The sequence below is a fragment of the Cavia porcellus genome, unplaced genomic scaffold (genome assembly GCF_034190915.1).
Source record: "Cavia porcellus strain 051 isolate PalLab524CR breed Dunkin Hartley unplaced genomic scaffold, mCavPor4.1 scaffold_1, whole genome shotgun sequence".
Classification (NCBI taxonomy): Eukaryota; Metazoa; Chordata; class Mammalia; order Rodentia; family Caviidae; genus Cavia; species Cavia porcellus.
This window is the reverse complement of record NW_026947484.1, coordinates 81,438,638-81,464,772: the sequence shown is the minus strand read 5'-3', so window position 1 is coordinate 81,464,772 and position 26,135 is coordinate 81,438,638. Positions and strand designations below refer to the sequence as shown.

Below are 26,135 nucleotides of genomic sequence, written 5' to 3'. Positions count from 1 at the left end.
TAATGGAATAAACTTTTTTTATGAGACAGGCCCACATGAAAAGAACAGGTTTTTTTCTGAAAAGTCCTGGGGCTTAGTCATCTAAAGTTCCTGTCTAGTAAACAGGAGCCCCTGGGATCAAGTTACATGAAAAGAATGGATGTTTTTATGTGAGGATCACATTTGCTTATTCAGAGTTCAAAGTTAGTGTTTTCTAATTACAAAAATTGATTGCAAAAGGAGCTAGACAAGATGGTCTATGCCTGTAGTCCCAATAATGCAGAAGGCTAAAGTGGGAGAACTGTGAATTTGAATCCAGCCTAAACAATTTAGCAAGATCTTATCTCAAAAGAAATTTGATTGCAAAGGTCTGCCTAATAATGCTGATCTGCATGAGATTCTACCAAATTCACATATGTAAAATACATACACCAAAGTAGTGAAGGATTTTGCTGCTCCTGTGACTGTATCCTAGTAGATACACCAACCCTTCAGCATGCTGAAAAGAGTGATGCCTGAAACATGATGACACATAGACTTTTCCTAAAAAATCTGAAGAGCCAGGACAAAATGGCCCTTACCTTTAGTAGATAAAGGTGACAAGAAGGCATCTTGCATCTGTGGTCCATGGGATAAAGCTGTGTCTATCTCATGATGGGCTGGGTTAATGCTGCTGAGCCAGCTCTGACTCCGTTGGATGTTAGAGACACCAGTATCCATCTCAAGGTTTATAAAATGGTCAGCTGATTGAGACTTCAACAGCTGCTCTCCCACTGTAGGTTAAATGCAAGAACAAACGAGAAATTCAGGATGCACTCATTGCCTTTTCCTATTTAGTTCTTTTATCTCACCTGCCTAAAACTATACTAGCAATTTAAAGCCAGCTGCTATCCTACATTGTGTCACATGCCCCCAAACTAGGGATCTGGAATTCTAACAAATATACAGATCATATAATGCCATCTAATAATTATACTATATGTCATACTATAACTAGGCAAATCTTTACTCTGATACATGATTTATCTTGGTTCTTAAAGGATATGAAATTTCCACATATCATAATAATTTTTTAAATTTTCATAAATGAATCAACAGTCTCCGTAAAGGACCTGACTTCAAAAAATCCTATCTTTTAATTTGTTTTATACTTAAATATGCAATTTCACTTTGACTTTTCCTGGTTTAGAAGAGATGGGTCTAGCTATCAGAAATAATTTTTTTTTTTTTTTTTTTTTTTACGTCAGATGAGTAATGTGCCGAGGTCGTCACAAGGTTCAAAGGAGGCACATGTCATGCATGGGGCATGAGCACCCAATCATCACGCTTATGAATCTGAGGATCCAGAAATAATTTTTACTATGTTCTTGGAATGAATTCTGTCCAGTAAATCACAATGCAGCTTAATTTGAAGTCAGTGACTAATGTATTATAAAATTTCTTCCCACAATACAGTATGGCAGGTTTAACTTCAGCTAGTTCTGCTAGTTTGACTTCTTTATAATGTAAGATAACAATGGTTAAATTTATGAATGAGACTTTCAGATCAAAGGAGTAAGAGACAAATGTTCTGTTTCATTAATCTTTGGTCAAATGGTGAATATTCTAAATGTTATACAAAAAGCTACCTTTACGTGGCTTGAATTTGGAGTGAAAAACTTTTTTGAATTTCGACTAAAAGTAAAATGTCTAAGTATTTGTAGTAGAATACAATTCTCCTTGTAAAAGTGTCAAGTAGTCTATATTACCTGTTCTGTATTTTCCATTTTTGAAAGGAGAACTGATAGAGGATGCTGGGATGATGGGGAATGGCCAAAGGAAATCTTTGTGGAGTCTTTTCAAGGCGATCACAAAGTTGTCTACTCGGGCAGCACGGGTGCGTTCTTTGCATAGCCAACTAATCAGCTCAAAGCCTAGTTGGGCTGCAAAGCAGCCAAGGTCCTTCAATCGCACATCTTCTAAGAGACGCCGAGCATGTCTCCATAGCATCATGTCAATGTACATGTTCTCAGCACTGTCACTATCTTTGCTCCATCTGTAAGTAGAAACAGGAAAGCAATAGATCCTTTGATTTATGCACTGATTAAGCTGACAAGGAGGTAAGAGATCCATTATTAAATATTGTCTGAAGGGGAAGAAAAGTCCCAGGGTTTCTCCAGCACATGACAACATGACCTGCTGAACACCTGAAACATAACCTGATTTGTAGAATGATCAAATGGAATACGAAAAAAATGGGACAAAAGAAGCTGTAGTAGGACAGGACAGTGAATGATTAACAGAAAGAAAGAAGCAATGAATGTTGTAATTGAAGACCTAGGAAAAGAAGGGAAGCGGTTACATGAAAGAAATTAAAGAGATAAACAGTGAAATTAAATTTCCATATGAGTTATGTGGACATATGAAAATAAAACTAATTAAAAAGTTAGTGATAATTAAACCCAGTCTCTCATCTCTTGCTCATCTGATGGTCTAGGGTATATGGTTCCTCCCTGAAAGCCACTGCTCTGGACAATAAAGATCACAATCTTTGAAGCAGAGCTGCCTGGGTTCATGTATAACAACCATGACTTCTGAGAATGTAACCAAGTTTATTTTTTTGAACCTATGTTTCTTTTCCCATACACACACAGTTGTAAGGATTAAAAACTCTATACATGTTTGGGCTGGGGATTTAGCTCAGCGGCATAAGCGCCTGCCTTGCAAGCAGGCAGTCGTGAGTTCGATCCCTGGTACCGATGAAAAGACAAAAAAACAAAAAAACTCTATACACGTAGATGCTTGTAAGAGTACCTGGCGTAAAATGACCATGTGGTAAGTTATTAGCCTACATTTAAATTCAGGGTATGGCTGAGCAAATAATTGCTAGGGTATTACCTGGCAACTGTTTATTGCCATCTATAATTGCATTTTACGTGTATAAATCCCGAAATTATTACGTGTATTGGTGTCAGAGGTGGGTGTTAATGGCTAGTGATAAGAGAAACCAGCAAAATATCCCACTGAAAAATGTTCATAGATAGATGTGGTGGAACACACTGGTAATTCCAACACCTTGGGAGACTGAGGATCAAGCCTAGCGTAGCCGACTTAAACCCTCTTTCAAAAAAAAAAAAAGGGTCAGGGATGCAGCTCAATGTGAAAGCCCTGAGTTTAATTCTTAGTATTGCAAAACATTCGTACTTTAATAAAAATACAAACAAAAGAAGAGGAAAAAAAGAACGAGACAAAGGACATGTAACAACATAGTAAAGAATGTAAGGACCTTACAAACCAGAGGAAACTATATCTGCCTTCTCAGAGACAATAACAAATCTCTAGATAAAAAGTCAATATTGCATTTCAGAATATAATTCATTTGACTTGCTGTTAAATGACTTCGCTAATCATAGTCACATGAGGGCTAGGGATTTAGCCCCAGTGCACAAGCGCCTGCCTGGTAAGTGCAACTGCAGTAATAAGGTTGATTTCTGGTTTAAAAAAAAAAAAAAAAAAAGTCACATGACAATCAAATGCATGCGCACTACATTTTTTTTTTTTGTCTTAGAACAAGGACAAAACTTGAAGCTTTGTGGATTATCTGCATATCTGTCTTCCTTTTTAATTTCATTTTCTGTGATCAATAGTAATTGCATTTAGAACAAGTATGTCAAGATGTACTCCAATAAAAAGGTGCAGAAATTGCACACAGGGTACAGAAGTGAACTTAGTGGGAAGGAAAAGGGAATCCTTCTGTGGGCTCCCTGTGTCTTTTGGTAACCAATAAAGGGTTTGCAGTTGGGTTAAATAGTTGTTTCCATAAGACTTTATATAAATGCCTTGAAATGCAATGTCTCACAGTTGTCCTAAAAGTAGTAATGGTTTTCGATTTTTTTTTTTTTACCTTTTTCCAGAAGGACCAGATGGCATACTTAGTGTTTTCTGTAAGCTGAATTTACTAGGAGGAACATTTTCAGCTGATTGGGATAAACTGATGCTTCGATTCCTGAAGAACTCAAATCCACCACTTGAACTGGGTTCCTAAGATAAAACATGCAATATGGTTAGACGGAAATGCCTTACAGATGTATGGTCTGAAGAAACAATTCTGCAACTAACCTGAGCTGTAGGTGTAGATGGAGGTGTCTCAGATTCTCCAGAGCCAATGGCTTTAAGAAATCGAATCATGTGTCGACACAGGTCCCACTTGCCTTGTTCTAGCGCTGTGTTGAACAGAAGGGTGGCATGTTGCCTGCTTACTGCTGGGACTTCCATATTCTAAAGAAACAACCAAGGAAGACTGTATTCCTTTTATACTACAGGATTTGATAAGACAGGAGCTGTTCTGTTGTCGACAATTCCCTAAACCCAAGGGATGCAGATATAATACTGTATGGGTTAGTTTAATAATATTATTAAAAGCAGCACTAAAAAGGAAAGTGCAGTAAGTACTCTGCTTGTATAATATGAATATGAGTCGCTGAATTCTCATTATATGCCATGTACTTTATATACATTATTTACTACTTTCAATTGTGTAAATTAGGTGTATCTTGTTTTAAAGGTGAGGGAATTCACTTTTGTAAATTGCTGAAGATCAGCAGAAAAGCAAGAATATAAATCTGCCTTGCCTGACTCCAAAAAAACCTTTAAGTCTACCTTCAAGGACTGGGTTTTCTAAGCAATGTGACTAAAATCTTTGCTTTGGAATATAGTAGTACTGTTACACATTTAGCATCCTCAATGTTTCTTTCATAAATTCAACCTTACTACCTGTATTGACTTTCATGGAAAGATGCCTAATACATGAATTTGACTGTAATTACTATGTGCCACCTCAGAGCAACTAAGGAATTCTGCTGGCGAAAACGTTTCTAATCCCATTAATAGGGAGATCACTGAAGGACTAAGATGTGACGCAAACAAAAACAAAAAAAAGAAAATAAAACAGTGGCTAGATGGGCATAGCAATGGACAGTGATAGTCCCAACTACTCAGGAGGCTAAGAGGCCTGTTAAATTTGAGGACAATCTAGGTAACTTAGTAAAAAGGGTCAGGAATGTACCTTAGGTATTTCTGGGCTCAATACCTAATTCTGCAAAAATTAACAAACAGATTCATGCATTCTTTTCCATTTTTATAATTCTGTGGATTTTTTTCTTTAGGGCTAGCTAAGAAATTATAGAATCCCATGGCTATTAGTTTCTGCTTGACTAACTCCCCTGGTTTCATTTACCTGTCATGAAGCAAATAAGCTGTTAAGAAATCTGCATCAGATTTATGGTTAATTTCTTACATATCAATGAAAATTTTTCTGTAATTTGAAAGAATGTTTATGTAGCCTATCAGAATGCTATCAGTCTCATAGGAATAACAAACCCTCAATCTATTATTTTGAAGATGATAAGTGGGGGGGGAGTTATAAACGAGAGATATTACTGGGGGAGGCCTGAACCTTCTCACCTTGTTTTTGGGAATCTACCCTAAGTCTGGTTATAACCCAAGTCTAATGAGTATCCCCTCAGCAATTCCTCACAATACAGAAATGAATTATAATGTGAAGCTTAGAGAAATGCACTAATGTTTAAACATTCACTATTCTTACATTTTAGTAAATAAATGTAATATTTCTTACATAATATGGACATAGTGTATGTATTATAACATACAATAAGATTTTTTCAATAGTATTTAAAATAATACTTGCAAGTCAGTGTTAGCCTTATTTATAAACAAAAAAATACCTTTGTGATGCTCTTTTACAGTATTCGAACAACCTTATGATCACTTGACAATACTGAGTTCTTCAAAATAAAAAGATATAAACTGAAGAGAAAACCTTGACTATTCTCTTTAAACGTAATTATACTGTCAATAGAGGATTTTTCTAATTCTTGTTTCTAAGAAGAGAACTGTTACCTGTAAAATAATAAGGTAAGAGGCAGCTGTGTCCAAATCCTGAGCCATCAAACATTCTTCAAACAAGTCCTTAGGGTTTCCAACAGCTGCAAAAAGGTAATTCCATAGTGCATATTCAGTCTTCCTGGCACAATGCACAACTGTCTGTAGGAAGAGGGGAAACTCAGTAATAAATTTTGCCACAGTGGGAAGCAGCGGGTCGGGAATGGGCTCCCGTGAGGTAGCTTCTTCTTCCAGCACTTCATGGAGCATGAGCTCCAGCACATGAGGGAAGTAAGGTAATGCAGCACAGGACTGAGCCAAGAGCAAGGCTTGCTCCCCAAGGTTCCTGACCAGAAGTTGACGTAGAATGTGGTGGAGGTAGATCTGAGAGGTTCTCTCCACGACACAGAAAGGGAAGAGTACCTCCAGCTGCTCCTTAGCACTGTTGCGGGTATACAAAGAATCATACAGTAAAGTGTCATTGACAGCACCAAGGACCAATGCATCTTCAAACAGAACCGCCAGGGGGTATATATTGATATGGAAAGGCAGCATGATCCGCTGAGACAAAAAGGAATGTGGCTTGCGGTTATCCCTAGGGAACAAAGGAAGCCAGACTTTCATCCCTGCACCACCACAGCTGAGCCAGAGTGCTTCCAGAAGGTGACGTTTTTGTTTATTCACTCGACATGCAGTCCAGACATTTTCAACAGACTGAGCTAGTACAACAGGAGGACAGAATGGCAGCTGAAGAAGAAAAGAGAAGGATCAGGTTTTTTTCCTATTAAATTTATAGGTTCTTAAGTTCCTAAATACTAGTTTACTGTGTTTTTCAAAATGACAGTACAATTTCTGAGGAAAAAAAACTAATTTAGAGTTAATAACAGTTTTTTGCCTTTCAAAGTAAATACATTTAAATCTAAAAACAAGAAATCAATAAAGAAATCCTGTGAACATCACCAATCCTTGTTTTCCCCATTACAATTTATAACTAACGTCTAAGCTGTTAACATCTGGACTACAGGATGTTTTATTATTCTGAGATCTTATCTTTGACACTTTAGCATTACAGCCAAAGGCTTAAAATGAATTTCATGTACTTTCTGAGTTTCTAAATCTTAAGGCATTACTTTGCTTAAATTGTTTTACTTGTCAACCTAATCTTATAACTTAATGTCTGAAATGACTTGGACTGTACTCACAAGTTTCCTTTGGTTGGGGTTATTGTCCTTGTCCCGAATTTGAGGGCCAGACCTGTCCCTCTGCATCATGATGAGCTGTCCAGCAAGGTTCAACATAATGCTCTCTGCATCACGAACCTGAAATTTCAGAAAAAGAAATTAGATTTACTAATTTACAGATACATTTTTAGCAAACTCCAAAAGATTTATAAATTAAATAATCTACAATAGTTACTGAAGTTGTACAGCCATTTTAGGTTCTGCAAAAATTCAGAGTTTTTTGGCTAGAGTACAACAAAGCTTTAACACGTAATGCAATTAATGAGCAAAACTGGTGACGATAAAATTGAGGGTAGAGCTGAATCATCCTGGAAAAACCAAGAGAATGTCAGAATTGCATAAAATACAAGAGATTATTTTACTGGCTGGCATAGCTAAGAAAAAGTCTATAGGGTAAAGTAGGACTTGGGAGATTAAGAAGAAAAGAGAACTACAGGGCAATCTTCTTAATGAACACAGATGAGAAACACCCTTAAAGAAAGATTTTGTTCTACAATTTTGGAAAAGGTGGCTACATTTGTGTTTGTGTGGGAAAGATGGCTATGGAGGCATGAGGTAGAATTTGCTAACAAAAACAAAATTTTGCCAAATGCTTCTTTTTTTTTGCAAACCAAACTGCAAACAAAAGCATTTGTGAACCAAGGTACCACTGTACTCTAACAGAATGCAACAGATCATCAAAAAGATCATACACAATGACCCAGTAGGTTTCTAGGCATGCAAAGATGGTTCAACAAATAAGATAAATATAATGCATAAACAGAAGCAAGAACAAAAATCACATGACTATCTCAGTAAAGGCAACAAAGCCTTTGACAAAATCCAACATCCAGTCATGATTAAAACTCTGAATAAAATAGGTTTAAGAGTGACCATATTTCAATCTGATAAATGCCATTTATGACAAACTTACTGTCAATATCATAGTAAATGGGGAAACTCTGAAAGCTTTTCCTCTAAAATCAGAAACAGAACAGAGGACATAGAAATAACTCCAGGTATATTTAACTATCTGATCGTTGACAAAAGTCATCAAATACATAAAATGCAGGAAATACTAACTACTCACATGCAGATGATTGAATCTAGACTCATGTCTCTCATGATGTATTACACTAAAATCAAAATGGATCAAAGGTCGAAATACTGAAACAGAAAAAATCTCCTGGAAGGTAAGATAAGTAAAACTCTTAAAGACACAGGTATAGGCAAAGACTTTCTGAATAGAACCCTACTTGTACAAAAAATAATATCAAGAACCAACAAATGGGATCACATCCAATTAAAAAGTTTCTGTACAGTGGAGGAAACAACCAACAGAGTGAACAGGCAATCTACAGAATGGGAATAAGCTTTTGCCAGCTATTCCTCATATAAAGAACTAGTATCTAGAATATATAAAGTACTCAAAGAAATTAGACTTCCCAAAATAAAAAATTCAATCAAATAATGGGCAACTGACATAGACACTTCTCAAGAGAAGTACAAATAGCTAAAACATGAAAAAATGTTCAACATTTCTGGCCATTAGAGAAATTCAAATTAACACACTTATATTACATCTTACTGCCAAAAGAATGACTGTTACCAAGAAACAAAATAATAAATGCTTTCAAGGCTTCTGGGAAAAAAGAAACCATTCTGCATGGATGTTAGGAATATAAATTAGTACCACCACCATGGAAAGCAGTATGGAAAGTTCTCACGAAACTGCAAATAGAAACTCCATTTGACCCCTTCATGATAAAATTAAGTCATGCTGATGCATGCATACTCATGATTGTAGGACAATTCTTAATAGCTAAATCTTGGAAGCACCCCATATGTCCATCAACAGATGAATGAATAAAGAAAATGAGATATTTATACATAATGGACTTGTGTCTCTTATATGAGAAACCCAAAAAATAAAATAGATCAAAATAAAAAATAGGCAATAGGAAACAGGGAGACAGATCTTTTGCAAAAGGGAATAAAAAAAAAAAAAAAGATGTGCTATGCATATAAACTAGCTTCACCGGAGGAAAGTAATCCATTATGTGCTGCAATCATATCATAAAAATAGAAGTTGAAAAAAAACCACATCTTCTGGCAAAGTAAGAACAACCTGGTTAAACTTAGGGATACAATGATAACTTAGCTGGATGGCAAGAGACTTTGAAGGAGGGTTGGGAAGCAGCCAAGTTAAAAAAAAAAGGAAACGAGCAACTTTTTTTTCTTGTTTTTTTTTTGATACCAGGAATTGAACTCAGGACTTCAGCCTTGCCAGGCAGGCACTGTGCCGCCGGGCTATAGCCCTGGCTTTATGTATGATTCTTGAATAAGGAAGCTATTACTTCAAAGTATATTAGAGAGCCTGATATAGTAATTTCCTCTTGAATCTTATTACTCAAACAATTATGCACATTAAACTATGAGAAACATTATTTTAAAGTAAATCTTAGGTATCAAGTAATTTTTACCTATAAAGAGGAAAAGGATTTTGATGGACTGATTTTGTGTACTGGGTAGGGACTGAATCCAGGGCCTTTGCACTGAGCTATACTCCCATCCCTTTTTTAGTTGTTTTGAGAGGGTTTTGCTAAGCTATTAAGTTGCCTACCTTAAATTCAAACTTACAGTCCTTATCTTGGCTTTCTAGAGTGCTGAGATTACAAGCATGCACCACCATGCCCAGCTGAACATTTTATGGGGGGATGGGAGGTGTGGGAGAGAATTTATTGCTATGAAGCTAGAAAAACAGAAACAAAAGATGATTTCAAGGTATCGAATGCAGTACTACAGAAGCTGAAGTGATCAACAAAACAAGTTAGGAAGAGAAATCTGGGAAGCAAAAGCATTTAGCCTTCTCCAATTACAATAGAAAAAACCTTAAGACTTTCAAATAGAAGCGCTTTGAATGATGAATCAAGATGAATAGGCCATCATTATAAGGATATGAGTGAGGTTTGTAAATGGAATGAAAGGGATGACTTTTCTCAGTTTACTGGGTTGAACAGAGCAAAAAGGGCAGAGAGGGTCACTGAGCTTTTAAGGCAAGAACTGAAAGAAGGAAGCACAATGCCATATAAATCAAAGAAGAAGAGTTTTCTGAAGATGTGAGATCATGCCTCAGGCTTTGATACTTGCTTGCTGAACAAATTTAAGTTGCCAGTATCATTTATGATTTAATTAGGGAAAAAAAGCAGCTATTCTACGTAATCTAGTTGTAAAATGCTCAGTTATGTAAAATGTTCTTGCTAAAGGCTTTTAGGTTCTGTAAAGCACTGCATATAAATCAGTGAAACTAAAATTTGGATGCTTTTCTGTAACACAAAAAACTAGCGTAAGTTGGAGATCTGTGAAGGACACATGGAAATTATAAGATGCGTAAGACTGTTAAGAGTCAGACACTTAACAGTAAAATATTGCTAGATGACACAGAAAAGACAAAAACAAGCATGCAAACATCAATCAAGATAGTATCGCTGGGGCTGGGGGTTTAGCTCAGTAGAAGTGCCTGCTTGGCAAGTGCAAGGTCATGAGTTTAATCCTCAGTACCAGGAAAAAAAAAAAGGATGGCCATCTGGAAACTGGCATATAGACCAATTCCTCAAACACTTCAAAGATCTTGAAAGCACTTACTAAATTCACTAGAGACTAACATTCATACTGAGTATCTTAAATTTTAAAATCATAGCTAGGTGTGATAACATATGCCTGTAATCTCAGCACTCGGGAGGCCAAGACAGGAGGGCTGTTGCAAGTTTGAGACCAACCTGGGCTACAAAGTGAGCCCAAGGCCAGCCTGAACTGCAGAGCAAGACCTTGTCTCAAAAAGACAATCAATCAATCAATCAATAAAAAATCAATCAAATCAAATCATGGATTTCCCCACTGTACTTCACACACTTCTTTTAAAAAAAGAAAAAAAAAGAGGAGAGGAAAGGAAAGAAAAGGAAAGGAAAGGAAAGGAAAAGAAAAGAAAAGGAAAGGAAAGGAAAGGAGAAAAGAAAAGAAGCCTATAATCCCAGCAATCTGGGAGACTGAGACTGAAGTAGGATGATCACAAGTTTGAGCCCAGCAAGGGGTTAGTAACTCAGTGAGATCCTGTCTCAAAATAAACTTAAAAAGGCTGGGAATTTAGCTGAATGCAAAGGCCCTAGTTCAATCTCCAACTCCTTTTCTAAGAAAACCTTTTAATTTAAAGAATATTATTAGCATTTACTTAATCAGTATTTTTACTAATACTATAAGTAATTAATAGCACTCTTAGGAAACTTAACGTAAGTTTTTAGAAGAAGCATGAGTTACCTGAATACTCAAAACTCTGTCTAAAGGAATTCGAAACACAATCTCTTTAAGTTTAGAAACTCCCTGGCAAGCGATTCTCTGTTCAAGTATGCAACAGGGTACTCACTCTTTCATGAGAAAAGCTATCCAATTTTTGAGTAATTTTCACAGAGAGTAATTTTTTAACTTTTTTATTATTATATCATGATAATTCTCAAAGATACTACTTAAATTTTTATTATTAAATCAACACTTGCTTTGTTGTAGTACTGTATTCCAACATGGTTTTGGTTTTCCAATCCATTTAACTCCCATTTGAAGTGAATTCTTTATCTGTTCTTCACTAAATCCTTTCCTCTTTCCTAAAATGGGGTGCACAATGCTACTAACACCATTGATTACCCACTGATTCTACGGTATAAAAAGTCCCTTTATGAAAACTCTAAAATATCAGGACATTTAATCTTCATATATTTAATATTCATTCCTAAAGTATGTGTATATTTCCTTAATATAATGTTAATTATTATTCTTTATCTCTCAATGCATATTTAAATATCCCTAATTAGTTTACCAGTGTCTTTTTTATGAAGATACAAATGATTCTTTTCATTTGTTTTACACTATAGCAGTTATCATTTTTCTTCACAAACTAGCTTATCCATTGCATTTGGTTGTCACAACTTTAAAGCTTATTTGATGTAGCAGTCTGTCCTTCCGCTCATGTAATTAACTTACAGCTATCTCACAGAAAGTCCTGCATTTTGCTGCTTTGCAATATATAAATATTTAGACTCATCTTCTATCTATATCTCTGTGAATGGAAGATAACTACATATTTGATTTGATTTAGGGTTAATGTTTTTCACAATGATTTTTCAAGACAGCCAATATGGCTTTTGTACTTTTAGTGATGATTAATAAGGCTTGCTATGACAACCCGATCCTGTCACTGTAAAGTTCCATCCAGTAATAATCACTGCTGAATCAGTTATTTCTTCAGGATTTTAAAATAGTGATTGTTTACTTCTTACATTCCTTGTATGTCTTTTATTTAGACTTCTGGTTAAACTTTGTCCTATCAGTTAAGGACTACCTGGCTATCAGGTAGAAATATAATCTGCAGAGTAAAGAACAGCCATATGTTAAGGAAGGAAACAAAAGTGCATCTATAAGGGCCAGGGGTGTAGCTCAGCGGCAAGGCACCTGGCTGGCATGTGCAAGATTGTGAGTTTGATTCCTGGTACAAAAACAAACAAACAAAGGGAAAAAAAAGGGCATCTATAGAAAACAATGAAGGAATCTAGAACAAATATTACATGAGATAACTGAAGATATAGGAATTATCTGGTATGCAGAAGAGAAGACTCAGAGAAAGGAATGAGGCAAGAAAGGGAAGCTGAAGAATAATAACTGTCTGCAAATATTTTAAGGGTCATCTTGTGGAAAACAATAACTTATTATGTTTTGATCCAAAGAACAGAAAAATGGGATATGCTGGTATAAATCAGATATGTGATCCTTATTAATAACTGCTTATAACAATTACAACTGAAATGGAAGACGCTCTTTTATTAAGTAGTTAAATTCTCCATAATTATATGGAATGCTGAGGTTTAACGGAAATACTTAAGAATAAAAAGACAGGGTCAACAGGGGAAACAAAATCTACATACAATTTTCTTTTGACAACAGGCTCCCAGTTGACATGAAAATTGAAAACCAATGGAATAACAGAAGGAGCTCTGACTTAGGAAGTCTACAACCTGGATCATGGAGGCACTATTACACACTTGGTTATTTCATCCTGAAACTATGGGACTGTACTCTCTCTCTTCTGATAAATAATTATGGAATCCTTGAATTCTATATTCATTTACTTCATTTCCTTTGTCACTGGTCAAGTTTGAGCTACTAATACCATTTACCTTGATCAGTACAGTGGCCTCTTACCTGTTCTCCTTTTGTAAAGTTTGGCCTTTCTGCAGTTTATTTTCCTGTTCAACTTACCAAGTTTAGAGCTAATATCTGCTTTAAAGGACTTTGGAAAGTTTAGACTACCATACCCAATGTTCCAGTACTCTAAATAAAATTCTTCCAACTCCCTGAGTGTGTCATGTTCTCTCTTGCCTACAAGAGCCTTGGCATTACTCGTCCCTCTACCTCAAATTCCTCATCTTTGCTTAAATATTCTCCACTCATTCCACATGTTTCAGAATATACTAGGTTTTTGGTATATGCATAACAAAAACCATTATAATTATTTAAAATTGAGCAGAAACCATGTCTGTTTAGTTTGCCACTGCAACCCAACATCTTCATACAAAGTACGTTCTAGATAGATAGGTAGTATTCATTTGCTATCCAACTAGTTCCAACCACCACCTTAAAATACTAAGACCTGGATAATGGTATGGTACCTGCTGTGGCATTTTCAAGGTGATTCCATTCTCTGTACTCACAGATGTCAGAGTGACAGATACTACTAGGAAAGGGTGAGGAATGTAGCGTGACATGGAGACCTCCTGGAGAACATGAATACCAGCAGTAGTATTTGAACTGTAAAAACAAAAGAAACCCCCATAGTCAAAAACAATTCTAACCATTATTTTCTCTCTTTTTTGTTTCTAATGCAATTAATCTCCATGACTATGACAAACCCAAATGCCTTCTACTTACTATCCTCTCCTGTCTAAATATCCTTTGATCAGGATTACCTAGGTTAAGGAACCCAAAGAACACATGGGGGTAAGGAAAAGAAGGGGAATAAAATATTGAAAAGAAGAAAAAATAAAAATAAAAGAACAACTGAGGAAGACACAAGAACAGAAATATTTAAAGGGAAAAAAACCTAGTTGACTGAGAAGGATGAAAGTTTAGTTACTGAGGCTACTAATATGTTTTAATATTCTCTGCATTACTCCCCACTCACTATGCTACTTCAGCAAATGCATAGTTTATGGCTAGAACAAAACAAAACTCAAGAGGTGTGGTCTAACAGCTTCCAGTCAACTAGGTGCTAAGAAGAACTTAAGGCCATATACAGCAGAGCAGACAGGAGTTTTGGTTTTTTGTGCTGTAGACTCTAGCCATCTATTACTACATAAATATAGAAATATTTACATAGTAAATATATTTATATAGGAAATACAGGAGTCTGGGAAATGTTTCCTAAGGCCTTAAAGCTATAGAATTCCTTCAAGTTTCTCTAAGTGTCTGGAACATTAGGATATTTATTAGCTACTGATTTCAAGATTGTGGAAAAATTCAGTATCTAAGGACTTACACCTCAGACAAAAATCAAATTTTCTTTTCCTCACTTTTTTCCCCTCAAATGAATCCAAGAAGATTAGCTGAGGAACTCAGTGTAGGTGATTTTTTTTCTTCTCTTTTTTTCATGGCTATTACATAGACATCACTAATTACAACTTCTTACATTTGACTTCTAAGAAGGGGAAACTAAATAAAAGCTGGAAAAACTGTTTTGAGAAAACAAAACCAACAAAGGAAACATGAAAAACAAGAGCAAAAAGTCATTTCCATGCTATAACTTACCCATCAGATTTTCTTTCAATACTATAAAGACATATAGAACAGTCTGCTCTAAATACTATTACCATGTCCCGGAAGACACTAAGCAGTAATGTTTCTGCTTGTGCCTTGGTGACATGAGCAAAGGCATTGTCCAAATTTGATGTTCGCAAGTATACTCTGAGCTGAAGAAGAAAATAAAGAAAAATCATAAAAATAAGATATCTATCAGGGATGACTAAATACTTTAGTCAAACTTTTTACTACTGACACTTGACCTCTGTATTAAGAATTAAGAGCTATTTAAATCTTTTAGTAATAAATGCTTTATGTTTATATTTGGGAAGCTAGGTTCATTTTACAAATAACCTAGACAAAGTGCTCAAAATTGTAACTGTTAAGCAACATTTCTTTTAATTGCATATTTAAACCTAGTAAGATAAAATATTTCTGAAAGTAAACATATAAATCAAGTTCATAAATCTATCTTTAAAACCAGTCTTTTTTTTTTTTGAGCAAGGTCTCACTATGTATGTAGTCCATCCTGGCCTTGAACTCACTATGTAGCCTAACCTAGTTTTGAACTCACAGGAGTTCTGCCTCGGCCTGGGTGCTGAGATTACATGCACGTACCACCACACTTGGCTCAAGAACAGCCATTCTTACAAACTTATATGTATGTATGCATGCATTTATGTTTGAGACAGGGTCTTGCTATGTAACGCAGGCTGGCTTTGAACTCCCTTATCTAGCCAACACTGGTCTCGAACTCACAGCAATTCTCCTGTCTCAAGACTCCTGAATTCTGGGATTGCAGGCATGTACTATCATGCCTGCTTAATTATTTTTTATTACCAAACTTTTATAGAGAATATTTAACAGCTAAAAATCCTTAGAAAAGGTTATCCTAGAAGTCCCAAGCCAGGCATAGTGGCATATACTGTAATCCTACAACTTGGGAGGCTGAAGCAAGAGAACTACTTGAAGCTGGAGGCCAGCGTGGGTTATACAGTAAGTTCAAGGCCAATCTGAACTACAGAGTAAGATTCTTTAAAAAAAAAAAAAACCTAACAGTCTTCAACAGACTACTTTCTATACAAAATGAAACAGTACTTATTAACTCTAAAATATAAAACTATTCTTTGAGAGGGGTTAAATAAAACTTACTTCTTCTTGACGGTCACTAATGTTATAACATGCAAGGACCACAAAATCATTCCACCAGGCTAAGCCACCAGTCACAATCATATTTTGTTCCTTAAAAGAAAAGTTTTAAAATGTATGTACCTTAATTATGTTACCAGAAATTATAGAAAGTAGTATAAAATATTCCAAAGGCAGACAAAGACAGTTCAAATTATTTTTGCTTTACTCTCTTCTCTCCCTAAATTATTATTCTAAGGAAACGGAGGCAAAGCTACAGCTACTTGTTATCACTGAAAATTCTGCCATTATTCTTCTAGGACCTTTATTAATAATGATTCATATCCAATATGAGAAATAAATATTTCACTAAGGAAGCAAATACATCATTCAAAATACCTGAGAACCATATAGTTCCACTATTTCCACATCCAAAAGACCTTAGTTTAAATTCTCGCATTTTTATTCATCAGATGACCTCACAACCAGTTAACAGCACCAAACAAATTGAAATTAGTCATGCACTGTTACTAAGAACCTGTATCTGCCTCCCATATGGAAGATCTTGCCTATCCATTAGATAGGCCTTTGGCAGCAGCATTCATACTCATACTACAGACAAGCAGGGTTTGACTCAAAATTTTGTGGAAATGTATTCTTATCATATGGTTAATGAACTCAACTTTGAAAGTAAGACTAAATCCTCACGCTAAAGAATGCCACTAATCCTAAGAATTAAAAACAAATTTACTATTTCAATACCAGATATTTTACCAAATTATCTAATTCACTCAGACATTATAAAATGTCATGTATTATATTTGATTTCCTTTTATAAGTAAATAATGTTTTTTAAAGTAAATGTAAGGTATAGTTACATCATATTATAGTTATTTTAGACTGATAAATTGTTTTTTAAATATCTGAAAATGACTAACCTGAGTAATATTTCCAAAAAGTTTCCATTTTTTGGTGAGTAAAGAGTAATGTGCAAAACCAAACTTGCCAACCACAGCAATATTCTGTCCAAGTTTATCAATAGCCGAAAACTGTTTAAAAAAAAAAAACATGAAGAACTTGTCCTTGCAAACCTACTTTATTACACATAAGGTGCTTAATCTGTGTAAAGTGAATAGACTATTAATACTTCTAAGTGAATTAAATGTAAAATGCCAGATTTTAAAACTGAAGTAGTTATATTTGAAAAAACTATAGATGTTAGTACTAGTAATATGTAACACATCAAATATTAAAATTTTACTTTTATCAATACACACATTAATTCTCAGAAATGCGTCATGCAGCCTATGCTATTCCAATGAAGTTAACACCAACAAAACAACTCACCCGTATAGGCCAATTGCTCTCTAGATAGATGGTGGAAATCTACAGAAAATAACATATCGGTTTGGTAAGACTTTATGAAATATATTTAAACTTAAAAGTATTAACTTATCAGAGTTAAGAGATTCAGTTTCCTGTACAATATTTAAGGTGACACAAATAGGGGCTATCAGTAGCAAAGTACTTGGGATTTACCATTTATGGGTCAGTATTTCATATCTCATGTTTTAAACATTTAAAGTTTGTAAACATCAGACTTTCCTCTTTTTCCCTCCACAATGTTTTCATTTTTTGTATTATTAAACTTAGTAAATAGAGACCGACAAAAGATTTTTGGAGAAGTACAAGTGAGGATAGTCATGAACTCTGCAGAAGGATAGTTTTGGTTTGCAGATGTGAACTATAGCCAAACAACCTTACATAATAAAATTCCAGCCTCAGCAAGGGTTTTGGTTTTGAAAGGGAAATTCTATTACTTGTATATTTTTTCAGATTATGAAGCAATGTTTATACAATTAAATAATACAAAAATGTACAAAGTACAAAATGAAATTATTGTTCAGGAGCAATCACTAGTTAGCTTTTATTTTACTTCTATACATGTAAGATTGTATTTAAGCTCTATTTTTCTACTGAAGTATTCACTTTACATATTTATAAAAAATCTTAATATGGCAAAATACTAATACTATATCCACTATATCTGTAGTATCAGTGGTAAATGTATTTTCCCATGTTACCTATCTTACATCTTTCTACATTATGTTATTGTATCACTCTATTAAAACTTTTACATTTAATTCAGTCTGAGATTTCAATGTGGATTAAGCAAATTCTAGCTCTATTAAAACTCTGATCTATTAGCCTATGTGCATGTGTTTATTTATTCTTTTGTGACACTGGAAACTGAATTTAAGAAATGCGTAAGATACATTTGTTATTTTCACTTCATTTTGAGATAGCGTCTTGCTAAATTGCCCAGGCTGGTCTCAAACTTCTGATCCTTCTCCCTCCACCTGCTGAATAACTGGGATTATAGGCATGTGTCATCATACCTAACCTTAAATATTTTTCATGAGCATTTGGTAGGAGTGTGCTATGAACTAACAGAACAATACAAGAAGTCTTCTGTTTCTAGAAAAAGAAAAGCTTCAATTTATTCAAATTTACTCAAAAAATGGTCATCTTTTTTTTTAAAAGCCAAATTAAAAACCCATTGAGTGTGGTAGCAGTTTCTTGTCATTCCCACACTGAACAGTTTGAGGCAGGAGAATCATGATTTGGTACTTTGGTAACTTCCCCAAACTTTGGTATTTCATTAGTACTTCTGAAACATGTATGTGGGTAATTTGGAACCTGTGATCTTAGATTCTAAACATAAAGAGTTTCTAAACATAGGAAGAGAAGTTAAATCTTATCAAATGATCATATTCTAATGAATATTGTAAGAGAAAACCATTTATTTTTTTAACCTGCCAGCTTTATAAAAAAACAGAAAACAAAAAAATCAAAAACCACGCAAGTGTGGCATATGCACACATCTCATACAAAATAAAGCTTTGTCATGGATTTTTGGTTTGAAAATGTTGTAACATACAGATGAATAAAATTGTGTAGTTTCCATAGTTGGTCACCTCTACTGATTTATGTCGTCAGAACTCTATTCCTAATACTGAGAATGGAAAATGGCAAAAATAAGGAGAGTCAGCTAATGAAGAACAAAGACACTTAGGTCAAGAATGCACACTCAGAAAAAAAAAAAAAAAAGAATGTACACTCAGGGCACAAAAGTCATGCCACATCACTGGAAAACTTAAGGGCCAAGGTACAGAGGGACTCTCCATCCTTCTTGTTTACAGGTTTTTCAGTCTTACTTAACCTGAATCTGACTTTTTACTTTTTGAGCTTTTTTTGGTACTGAGAATCGAACTCACAACCTCACCCTTGGCAGGCAATTATGCCACCAACAATTATGCCACCAAGCTAAATCCTCAGCCCTGCTTTTTGACTTTTAAAGTCACAGTATTAAAATCCTGTCTCCTGCCTAGTTTTTTTCCCCCGCTGAAACTGATGAGATGAGGGGACCCATTTGCCTAGCAAGTTAAATGTGTATCAAATATCACACCTGGTACATTTGACACATATTGTAGGATGAAAGTCAATTATTTATAAGTGAAAAAGCCCTTAAAACCCACTGTTAGTAGGGCCTAATATACAATACTTTTCATTCACATTTTGCAAAGGTTATTTTTTCCAAATAAAGCCATATTATAAAGCCAATACAGAATAATGGATAATAATAACTAATTCACCTTTCAGAAATAAATATTTACACTGTACAAAATATGGAGTAAAGAAAATGGCAGTCTGAGAAGGAATGGAGCCTAAACCTAGGTCTTTTAGTTTTTTAAAAAATTCGTATTATATCCCATTGCTTTCTAAATTTGTAAACACAAAAATAAAAATTTAAAGATAAAATAAAAACACTCTTTATTAATAGCTTCTATTAATAGCTTCTGACAAGTATTAGCTAAAAGAAGAACAGTTAGCATAGACTTCAAATCTAGAGGTTAAGGCTTAGACAAAAATCCAGTACTCTAAACAAGGAACAGAAACAGCAGAATTAGCTGGAGCTCATTAGACAAATTCTAAGCTATACAAGAATACAAAATATCACACACAAATCAACTTTGATGGAAGATGTGGTCTTATCCTAGAAAAAAAAAAAGAGTACGTTGAATCAGGCACCCATTTTTCTTCAGGGAATCATCAGTATTGGCTAAAAAAGCCTGGAAAGCAAAGCTTTAGCATTATATAGACACTGTAGTGCACCCTGCTGAAAGACCATCATTACTCTGCAGTCAATTGTGGGGCTAGCAAACAGACTATAGCGCAACTCCAAGTAAAAACATGTGCAAACACACAAGTTCTAAGTTTTAGCTTAAGGTCAGAAGCTACACTGAATCAACATTTAGTATTTAAATTTTGAAATACATTAGCTCTTTTACTTTAATGTTCACAGTAAAGAATAGGTCTGCCTCTACTCTGCTGGATGACCCTGGGCAAGTCACATAACCTCTCTGTGCTTCAGTTTCCTCATGTATAAAATCCAGTTGGTCTACATGAACTCTAAGGTCCTTCCAGCGCTAAAAATTCTATGAGTCTTTTATAATTTTAATTGTTCTGGGAGTACAAGTGTGGCACTATTTTCAAGAAAACTGTAAAACTTGGGTACACTCAGGTTTAAAAAGTTTATCTTTCTACATATCTTTAGAACAGGATGACAAAAATATTAAAGGTACTTAAAATCCTAAAATCAATGTTACATGCTTGTCTTATGTGAACAGAAGGGTAAGAATCACTGAATTTTTGAGCTGGAAGGAAATTCAATTTTGTTATTGCCTGATGGATTTTTGAGTTCCAGACCTACCTTCTTTGATCCTCTGCTCTACTTGGCTCTCTGGTAACACAGACCTGGCTAGGCAGAACTGGCATTGATGCTAGGTCAGTGTAGAATGAATAGTTCAAAGTATGGGGAAATGAAAATAGCAGAGAAATGGCTATAGGAGAGAAGGGAGCAGTGGAAAATTTTAGTCAAGGAAGTAGTTGATGCAAATTTATTTAAAAATTGTTACTAACTATAAAATGGTACGTACATTGTTTGACTCTATGAATTTAATTAATGTACGGTAAATACATTTTCTTTTAGTGCATACCACAGTTAATGTAGGAGATATTCCTCCTTCTCTTTCACATGAGTATTTTTTCTGTCTTTCATTATCTCTACTCAAACCCAACTAAAAATAACATGAGAGCTGAAGTAAGCTAGTAAGGTATAAGGATGGAGACCAGAAGGCAAAGAATTGTGGAAACAAACTGACTGAAAAAACAGCAAAAAAAAAAAAAAAAAAAAAAAAAGCTCTGATGCACTTTGGTATCAAAGTGGCAAAGAAAACATTCAGGTCTTTGAAGCTAATGTCTGTGAGTTTTATTTTTTTTTTAAAGAAATTCCTATTTATAGGTTGTCCCAAGTTAATTTTAATTGGTGCAAAAATTCAGAATTAATTTCCATGTTATATACCAAATTTGTCAGATTAAAAGAAATTTTGAATTTAAAAATGTTATGAGAATGAATAACTTTGGACAAGATTACATTATAATACAATAAATAACAAAATTCCATAGTAATCGCAAGTTTATAATTTGGATCCACTGTCAGGCAATTCATCTAAAAGTAACCCAATTAGGATTATAGGGTCAGCTGCACAAGGTACTAGTTAGTATCTCCACTTTTCATGTAATGACTACGCTTTTGCCTACACAAATCCACAAAACTACACAAAAAAGGCTGAAAGTAAAATAAAGTTATCTTCAGGGCAAAATGAATTCCTAGTTTTTGACACTATTAAGAGACTTAAAGCAGGTGAAAATACACTCTGTATCAAGTGGGAAGAAAACAAGAGGACAAGAACACAGAAAAGCGGAGGACAGACATGACAGTCAAAAAGAATAAAAATTCTCAGGTTCTGAAATAAAGGATGAATCATAATTAAAAATACAAGTGATATTTTACCACGGATTGAGTTACTTGTAATCAAGTAATAAACACCTACCTGTACAACATGCCAATGCCGATGTCCAAGTAAATTGCTTAAACCTTGAGACTCTAAACCTCCATCTGCAAATAAGCTCTTTTCCTGCCTGGGCTTATGCTCACAGTGTGCTGAGGAATTCCTGGGACTCTGGGATTGTGAGGCCTCTCCACAGTTCAAGTACAAACGATCCTCTCCCTGAAGCAACACCTGCTCTTGGTTACTCTAGATAAAGAATGAGGAAAAAGAGGGGCAAAGAAGCAAAGCACATAAAAATAATCTAACATTAGATGGGGAAAATTAACACTAAAGATTTCTATTATAGAAAATGTGCTGTATATCTCAATGTTGATTTTCTCTATGGAGAACAAAGACTACTCCAATCTCAGCAGTATTATAGAAAGACAATATTTTAACGATTATTTCCCAGTAAAAATCAAATCTTTGCTAACGTCTGTTTTATCACATAGCTGTAATCATACCCAGGTTTATCACTGCTATAGCAGTATTTTTCACTACTCTAAAATATCATTGCTATGAAGAGATTCTGATATCTGAAAAAATGAATATAACTATTTTTTGTTTATAGTATACAAATTGGTTTCAAAAAAAATATACATCAAGCCAGGCATGGGGGCACATGCCTGTAATCCCAGCACTTGGGAGACTGAGGCAGGAGGACTGCTGTGAGTTTGAGACCGGCCTAGACTCCAAAGTGAGTTCAAGGTCAACCTGAACTACATAGCAAGGCTCTGTCTCAAAAAAAAAAAAAGTATACATAAATGGTTTTAAGAAAGCATGCCTGATCAAAAATATGTTTGTGAGGGAAACATCTAGCTATAATCCACAACAACCGATAACTGATATCTCTACTGCAATCCTTAATGTCCCTTTTTAAGATTAAGAAAGGGGTTGCCAGCAATTAAGTGTGTGTGTGTGTGTGTGTGTGTGTGTGCACTCATATTGCCTTTCTAGAATTACCTGCTCATAATGCACAGAATCCAAGAACAAGATTTATTAAGAAACAGGAACATGGCTGAACAGAGGAGGAGTCATGTCAGAGAAACTCAGATCAACTAAAACACAACTAACTGGAGGGACAAGGAAGAACCTGATTTGTAAGATAAAAGACTACCGACCTAGGGGGAAAATACTCATCTGGAAACACACAGGAACTTTTTCCTCTCTTTTTGTTTTTTCTTCTCCATTACTAGTTTTTGATTTTTCTTTTCACTTTTTTGGCAGAAGATAGAGTTTAACCATCCATCTTTTTGCCCCCTATTTTAATATTACTTTGATTTCTTTGTTTGAACAGCCCTTCTACTCTTAATTTCTTCTTTCTTCCAACTTGTTCTTCCAGTAGTTTTTATTTTCCTTCCCTCTAGTTTCATCTCTACTCATTATTCAACCTCCTCTGTGGTCATCTCTGTTACTGTTATCTAATACCACTAATTTCCATTCACTCCTTAACAAGACCTCCTACAACAATTTTATCACAGTCTTCCATCTACCACAGCTTTTATTAATCCATAATCTGTTTTGTTCTTTTTTTCTCCATACTTTCAAATCCATACCACTCACCCTTATGACTCAATAAGGAGTTTATTCCATACTAAGGCTGACTACTATTTTGCAGTGAAAAGGAGTAAATTGCTATACTGAGGGGTAGTTTTCTATGTATCATTTTCTGATTTGTCTTACATTTTGTTTCATAACTATCAATCTTGTACTGAGAGTTAAAGGTAACGAAGTATTAGTTATTTCAGTTTGTCATTTTCCACTTCGTGTTTGACACTATAATTATTACTGATTGTACTGTTACCCAAGATGACACAGCTGTTGTAATCAACTGATCCTCCTTACATGCCAATACCTAGATTGTCTGAAGGCCATAAACAATACTGTAGCTCAGTATCAAAGAACTGGGTTCTAGGCCAAACAGGCTGCAATCTCTCAACCCTAAACAACAGAAGAGGTAGGATTCTGGGACAGACTCAAAGGCCAAAAGTCAGCTATACCTAGAAGATAGCTCCAAAAAGTAGTCACTATGTAAAGAGGTCTTGACAGCAGAAAACTACCTACCTTAAGCATTTTTCAGGTTTCAACAAAGAAAACAAACAAAACTAAAAGTAGAAATTGAGAAAACAAGCAAGATGCAATGTAAAACACCCAATTTTCCCAAGGCAAGTCCAAAAGACATTGAGGGGAAAGAACTAAAAAACTTCCCAGCTGAATTTTGTGACATGATAGCTCTGTCATTTTAAAAAACTGTCATTTTTAAATGAAGGAGAAATAAGATACTTCCATGACAAAGAACACTTGAAGAAATTCATAATCACCAAACCAGCACTCCAAAAAGTTCACAAGGATATTCTAGACAATAAAGACACCAATTCCAAGAATCTTAGTAGAGTGAATCCACCAGGAAAGGCAGGCAATTACACAGAAGGGACAGAAAGGGAACCAGTAACAGGAAAATAATATGACATGGATAAGGCAGTATCAGTTGTAATATCAATATAAATGGCTCCTATTCACCAATCAAAAGAAACATTGGCAAACTAGATCAATAAGCAAGATTCAACATAATGTTGCATGTAAGATATACATTTAATTAAAAAAGGAATTTGTTAATGGAAAGTTAAAGGGTTGCAAACAATACTGTATGTGACAGGCACCCAGAAAAAAGCAGGGTCAGCTACTGTACTTGCAGACAAAGTGGATTCCAAGGCAAATGCAAAAGAGACAAAGAAGACTACTACATACTTGTTAAGGGAAAAATCCAAAAGGAAGAGACAATAATCATAAATATATACACACTATATATCAGTGCACTCAACCGAATAAACCAAACATTAATGGATATAAGAAACCATATAAGAACTAATATAGTTATAGGGGAGAAGCTCGACACTCCACTGTCACAAATAGACAAATCAACTGTACAACTATACAAACTATACAAAAAAGTCACAGCTAAATGAAACCCTTGAACAAATGGACTTAGTAGACATTACAGAGTATTCCACTGAACCACAGAATACACATTTTCTCAGCTGCACATGGAAATTCCTTAAAAATAGGCCATGTACTAGTTCACAAAACATGCTTAAGTACAAAGGAACTGAAATTATCCAGTGCATATTATGAAATCATAGTGCAATAAAATTGGCAATCAATGGCAAAAGAAATCACAAAAACTTCATAAACATATGGAAACTAAATAATACTCTCCATGCTGTGTGTGTGGTAGCAAATACCTGTAATCTGAGCACTTGGGAGGCTGAGGCAGGAGGATCACTAGGAGTTTGAGAGCAGCCTGGGCCAAGTAAGTTCAAGATCACTCTGAATTATATAGCAAGACCCAGTCTCAAAAACAAAACAAAAAAAGCCTCCTGAACCACCAATAGGTCAAAGATGAAATTTAAAAAAAAAAGATGTTCAGCAGTGACTTCCCACATTAGAAAAATGGAATGAGCAAAATAAACAACTTAATGTGGAACCTCAAACTTCTAGAGAAAGAAGAGCAAGTTAAACTCGGGAAGGAAATGATAAAGATCAGAGCAGAAATTAACACAATTGAGAATTTAAAAAATGCAAAAAATCAAAGAGTTGGTTCTTTGAAAGATTAAATAAAAGACAAACTGTTAGCCAACCTCATTTAAACAAAAAAAGGAAAGACTCAAATTCATGCAATTAGGAAGAAAAAGGTCAAAATCACAACAGATCACATTGAAATCCAGAAGAGCATCAGTACCTACTTTGAGAACATGTACTGCTATAAAATGGAAAACTCAGAAGAAATGCACAGATTCCTAAATACATATGAATTACCAAAGCTGAAGCAAAAAAATATGTAAATTCTAAATAATCCAATATCAATTAAAGAAACAGAAGTAATTAAAAACTACCAAAGCGGGGCGGGGGGGAGCAGTTCAGTTCCTGATGGATTCACTGCTGAATTCCACAAGAAATTTAGAGCACATGTAAATACCACTACTGCGCAAACTCTTTAATGAAATAAAAAAGGAAGCAAAACTCCCAAACTCATTCCTGGAAGTAGCATTATCCTGGGATCAAAACCAGAGAAGGAGCCAACCTAAAAAGAGAACCTCAGGCCAATCTCCTTAATGAACACAGATCCAAAAATTCT

At 34.9% G+C, this 26,135-nt stretch overlaps 2 protein-coding genes and 1 non-coding gene across 7 annotated transcripts in view; 1 reads left to right on the top strand and 2 right to left on the bottom strand.

The window, feature by feature from the left end:
- The window catches only part of Ermp1 (endoplasmic reticulum metallopeptidase 1), a 79,862-nt gene extending 66,384 nt beyond the window's left edge, over window positions 1–13,478 (top strand). For 2 of the 3 annotated variants that reach the window (XR_010048127.1, XM_063250794.1), the window contains one exon: window positions 3,873–5,796. Coding sequence is in view for 1 of the 3 variants with exons in the window: in XM_063250794.1 (XP_063106864.1) it covers window positions 3,873–3,911 (39 nt within the window). In the remaining 2 variants the exon portion in view is untranslated. Of the gene's footprint in view, window positions 1–3,872; window positions 5,797–13,067 lie in introns of those variants that run through there. The other variant, XR_010048129.1, reaches the window with a different exon arrangement.
- Ric1 (RIC1 homolog, RAB6A GEF complex partner 1) overlaps window positions 1–26,135 on the bottom strand; it is a 166,025-nt gene that overhangs the window by 27,141 nt on the left and 112,749 nt on the right. For all 3 annotated transcript variants that reach the window (XM_063250756.1, XM_003472180.5, XM_063250760.1), the window contains exons 12-23: window positions 22,004–22,207; window positions 17,394–17,432; window positions 16,985–17,095; window positions 16,071–16,160; window positions 14,928–15,088; window positions 13,793–13,931; window positions 7,062–7,178; window positions 5,878–6,606; window positions 4,078–4,236; window positions 3,863–3,999; window positions 1,728–2,014; window positions 561–752 (exon numbers count right to left, since the gene is read on the bottom strand). In XM_063250756.1, coding sequence (XP_063106826.1) covers window positions 561–752; window positions 1,728–2,014; window positions 3,863–3,999; window positions 4,078–4,236; window positions 5,878–6,606; window positions 7,062–7,178; window positions 13,793–13,931; window positions 14,928–15,088; window positions 16,071–16,160; window positions 16,985–17,095; window positions 17,394–17,432; window positions 22,004–22,207 — 2,365 coding nt within the window. The remainder of the gene's footprint in view (window positions 1–560; window positions 753–1,727; window positions 2,015–3,862; window positions 4,000–4,077; window positions 4,237–5,877; window positions 6,607–7,061; window positions 7,179–13,792; window positions 13,932–14,927; window positions 15,089–16,070; window positions 16,161–16,984; window positions 17,096–17,393; window positions 17,433–22,003; window positions 22,208–26,135) is intronic.
- Window positions 1,221–1,322, bottom strand: LOC111757539 (small nucleolar RNA U13). The gene has a single exon (XR_002791862.1). It is a non-coding gene; the product is annotated as a small nucleolar RNA U13 (small nucleolar RNA).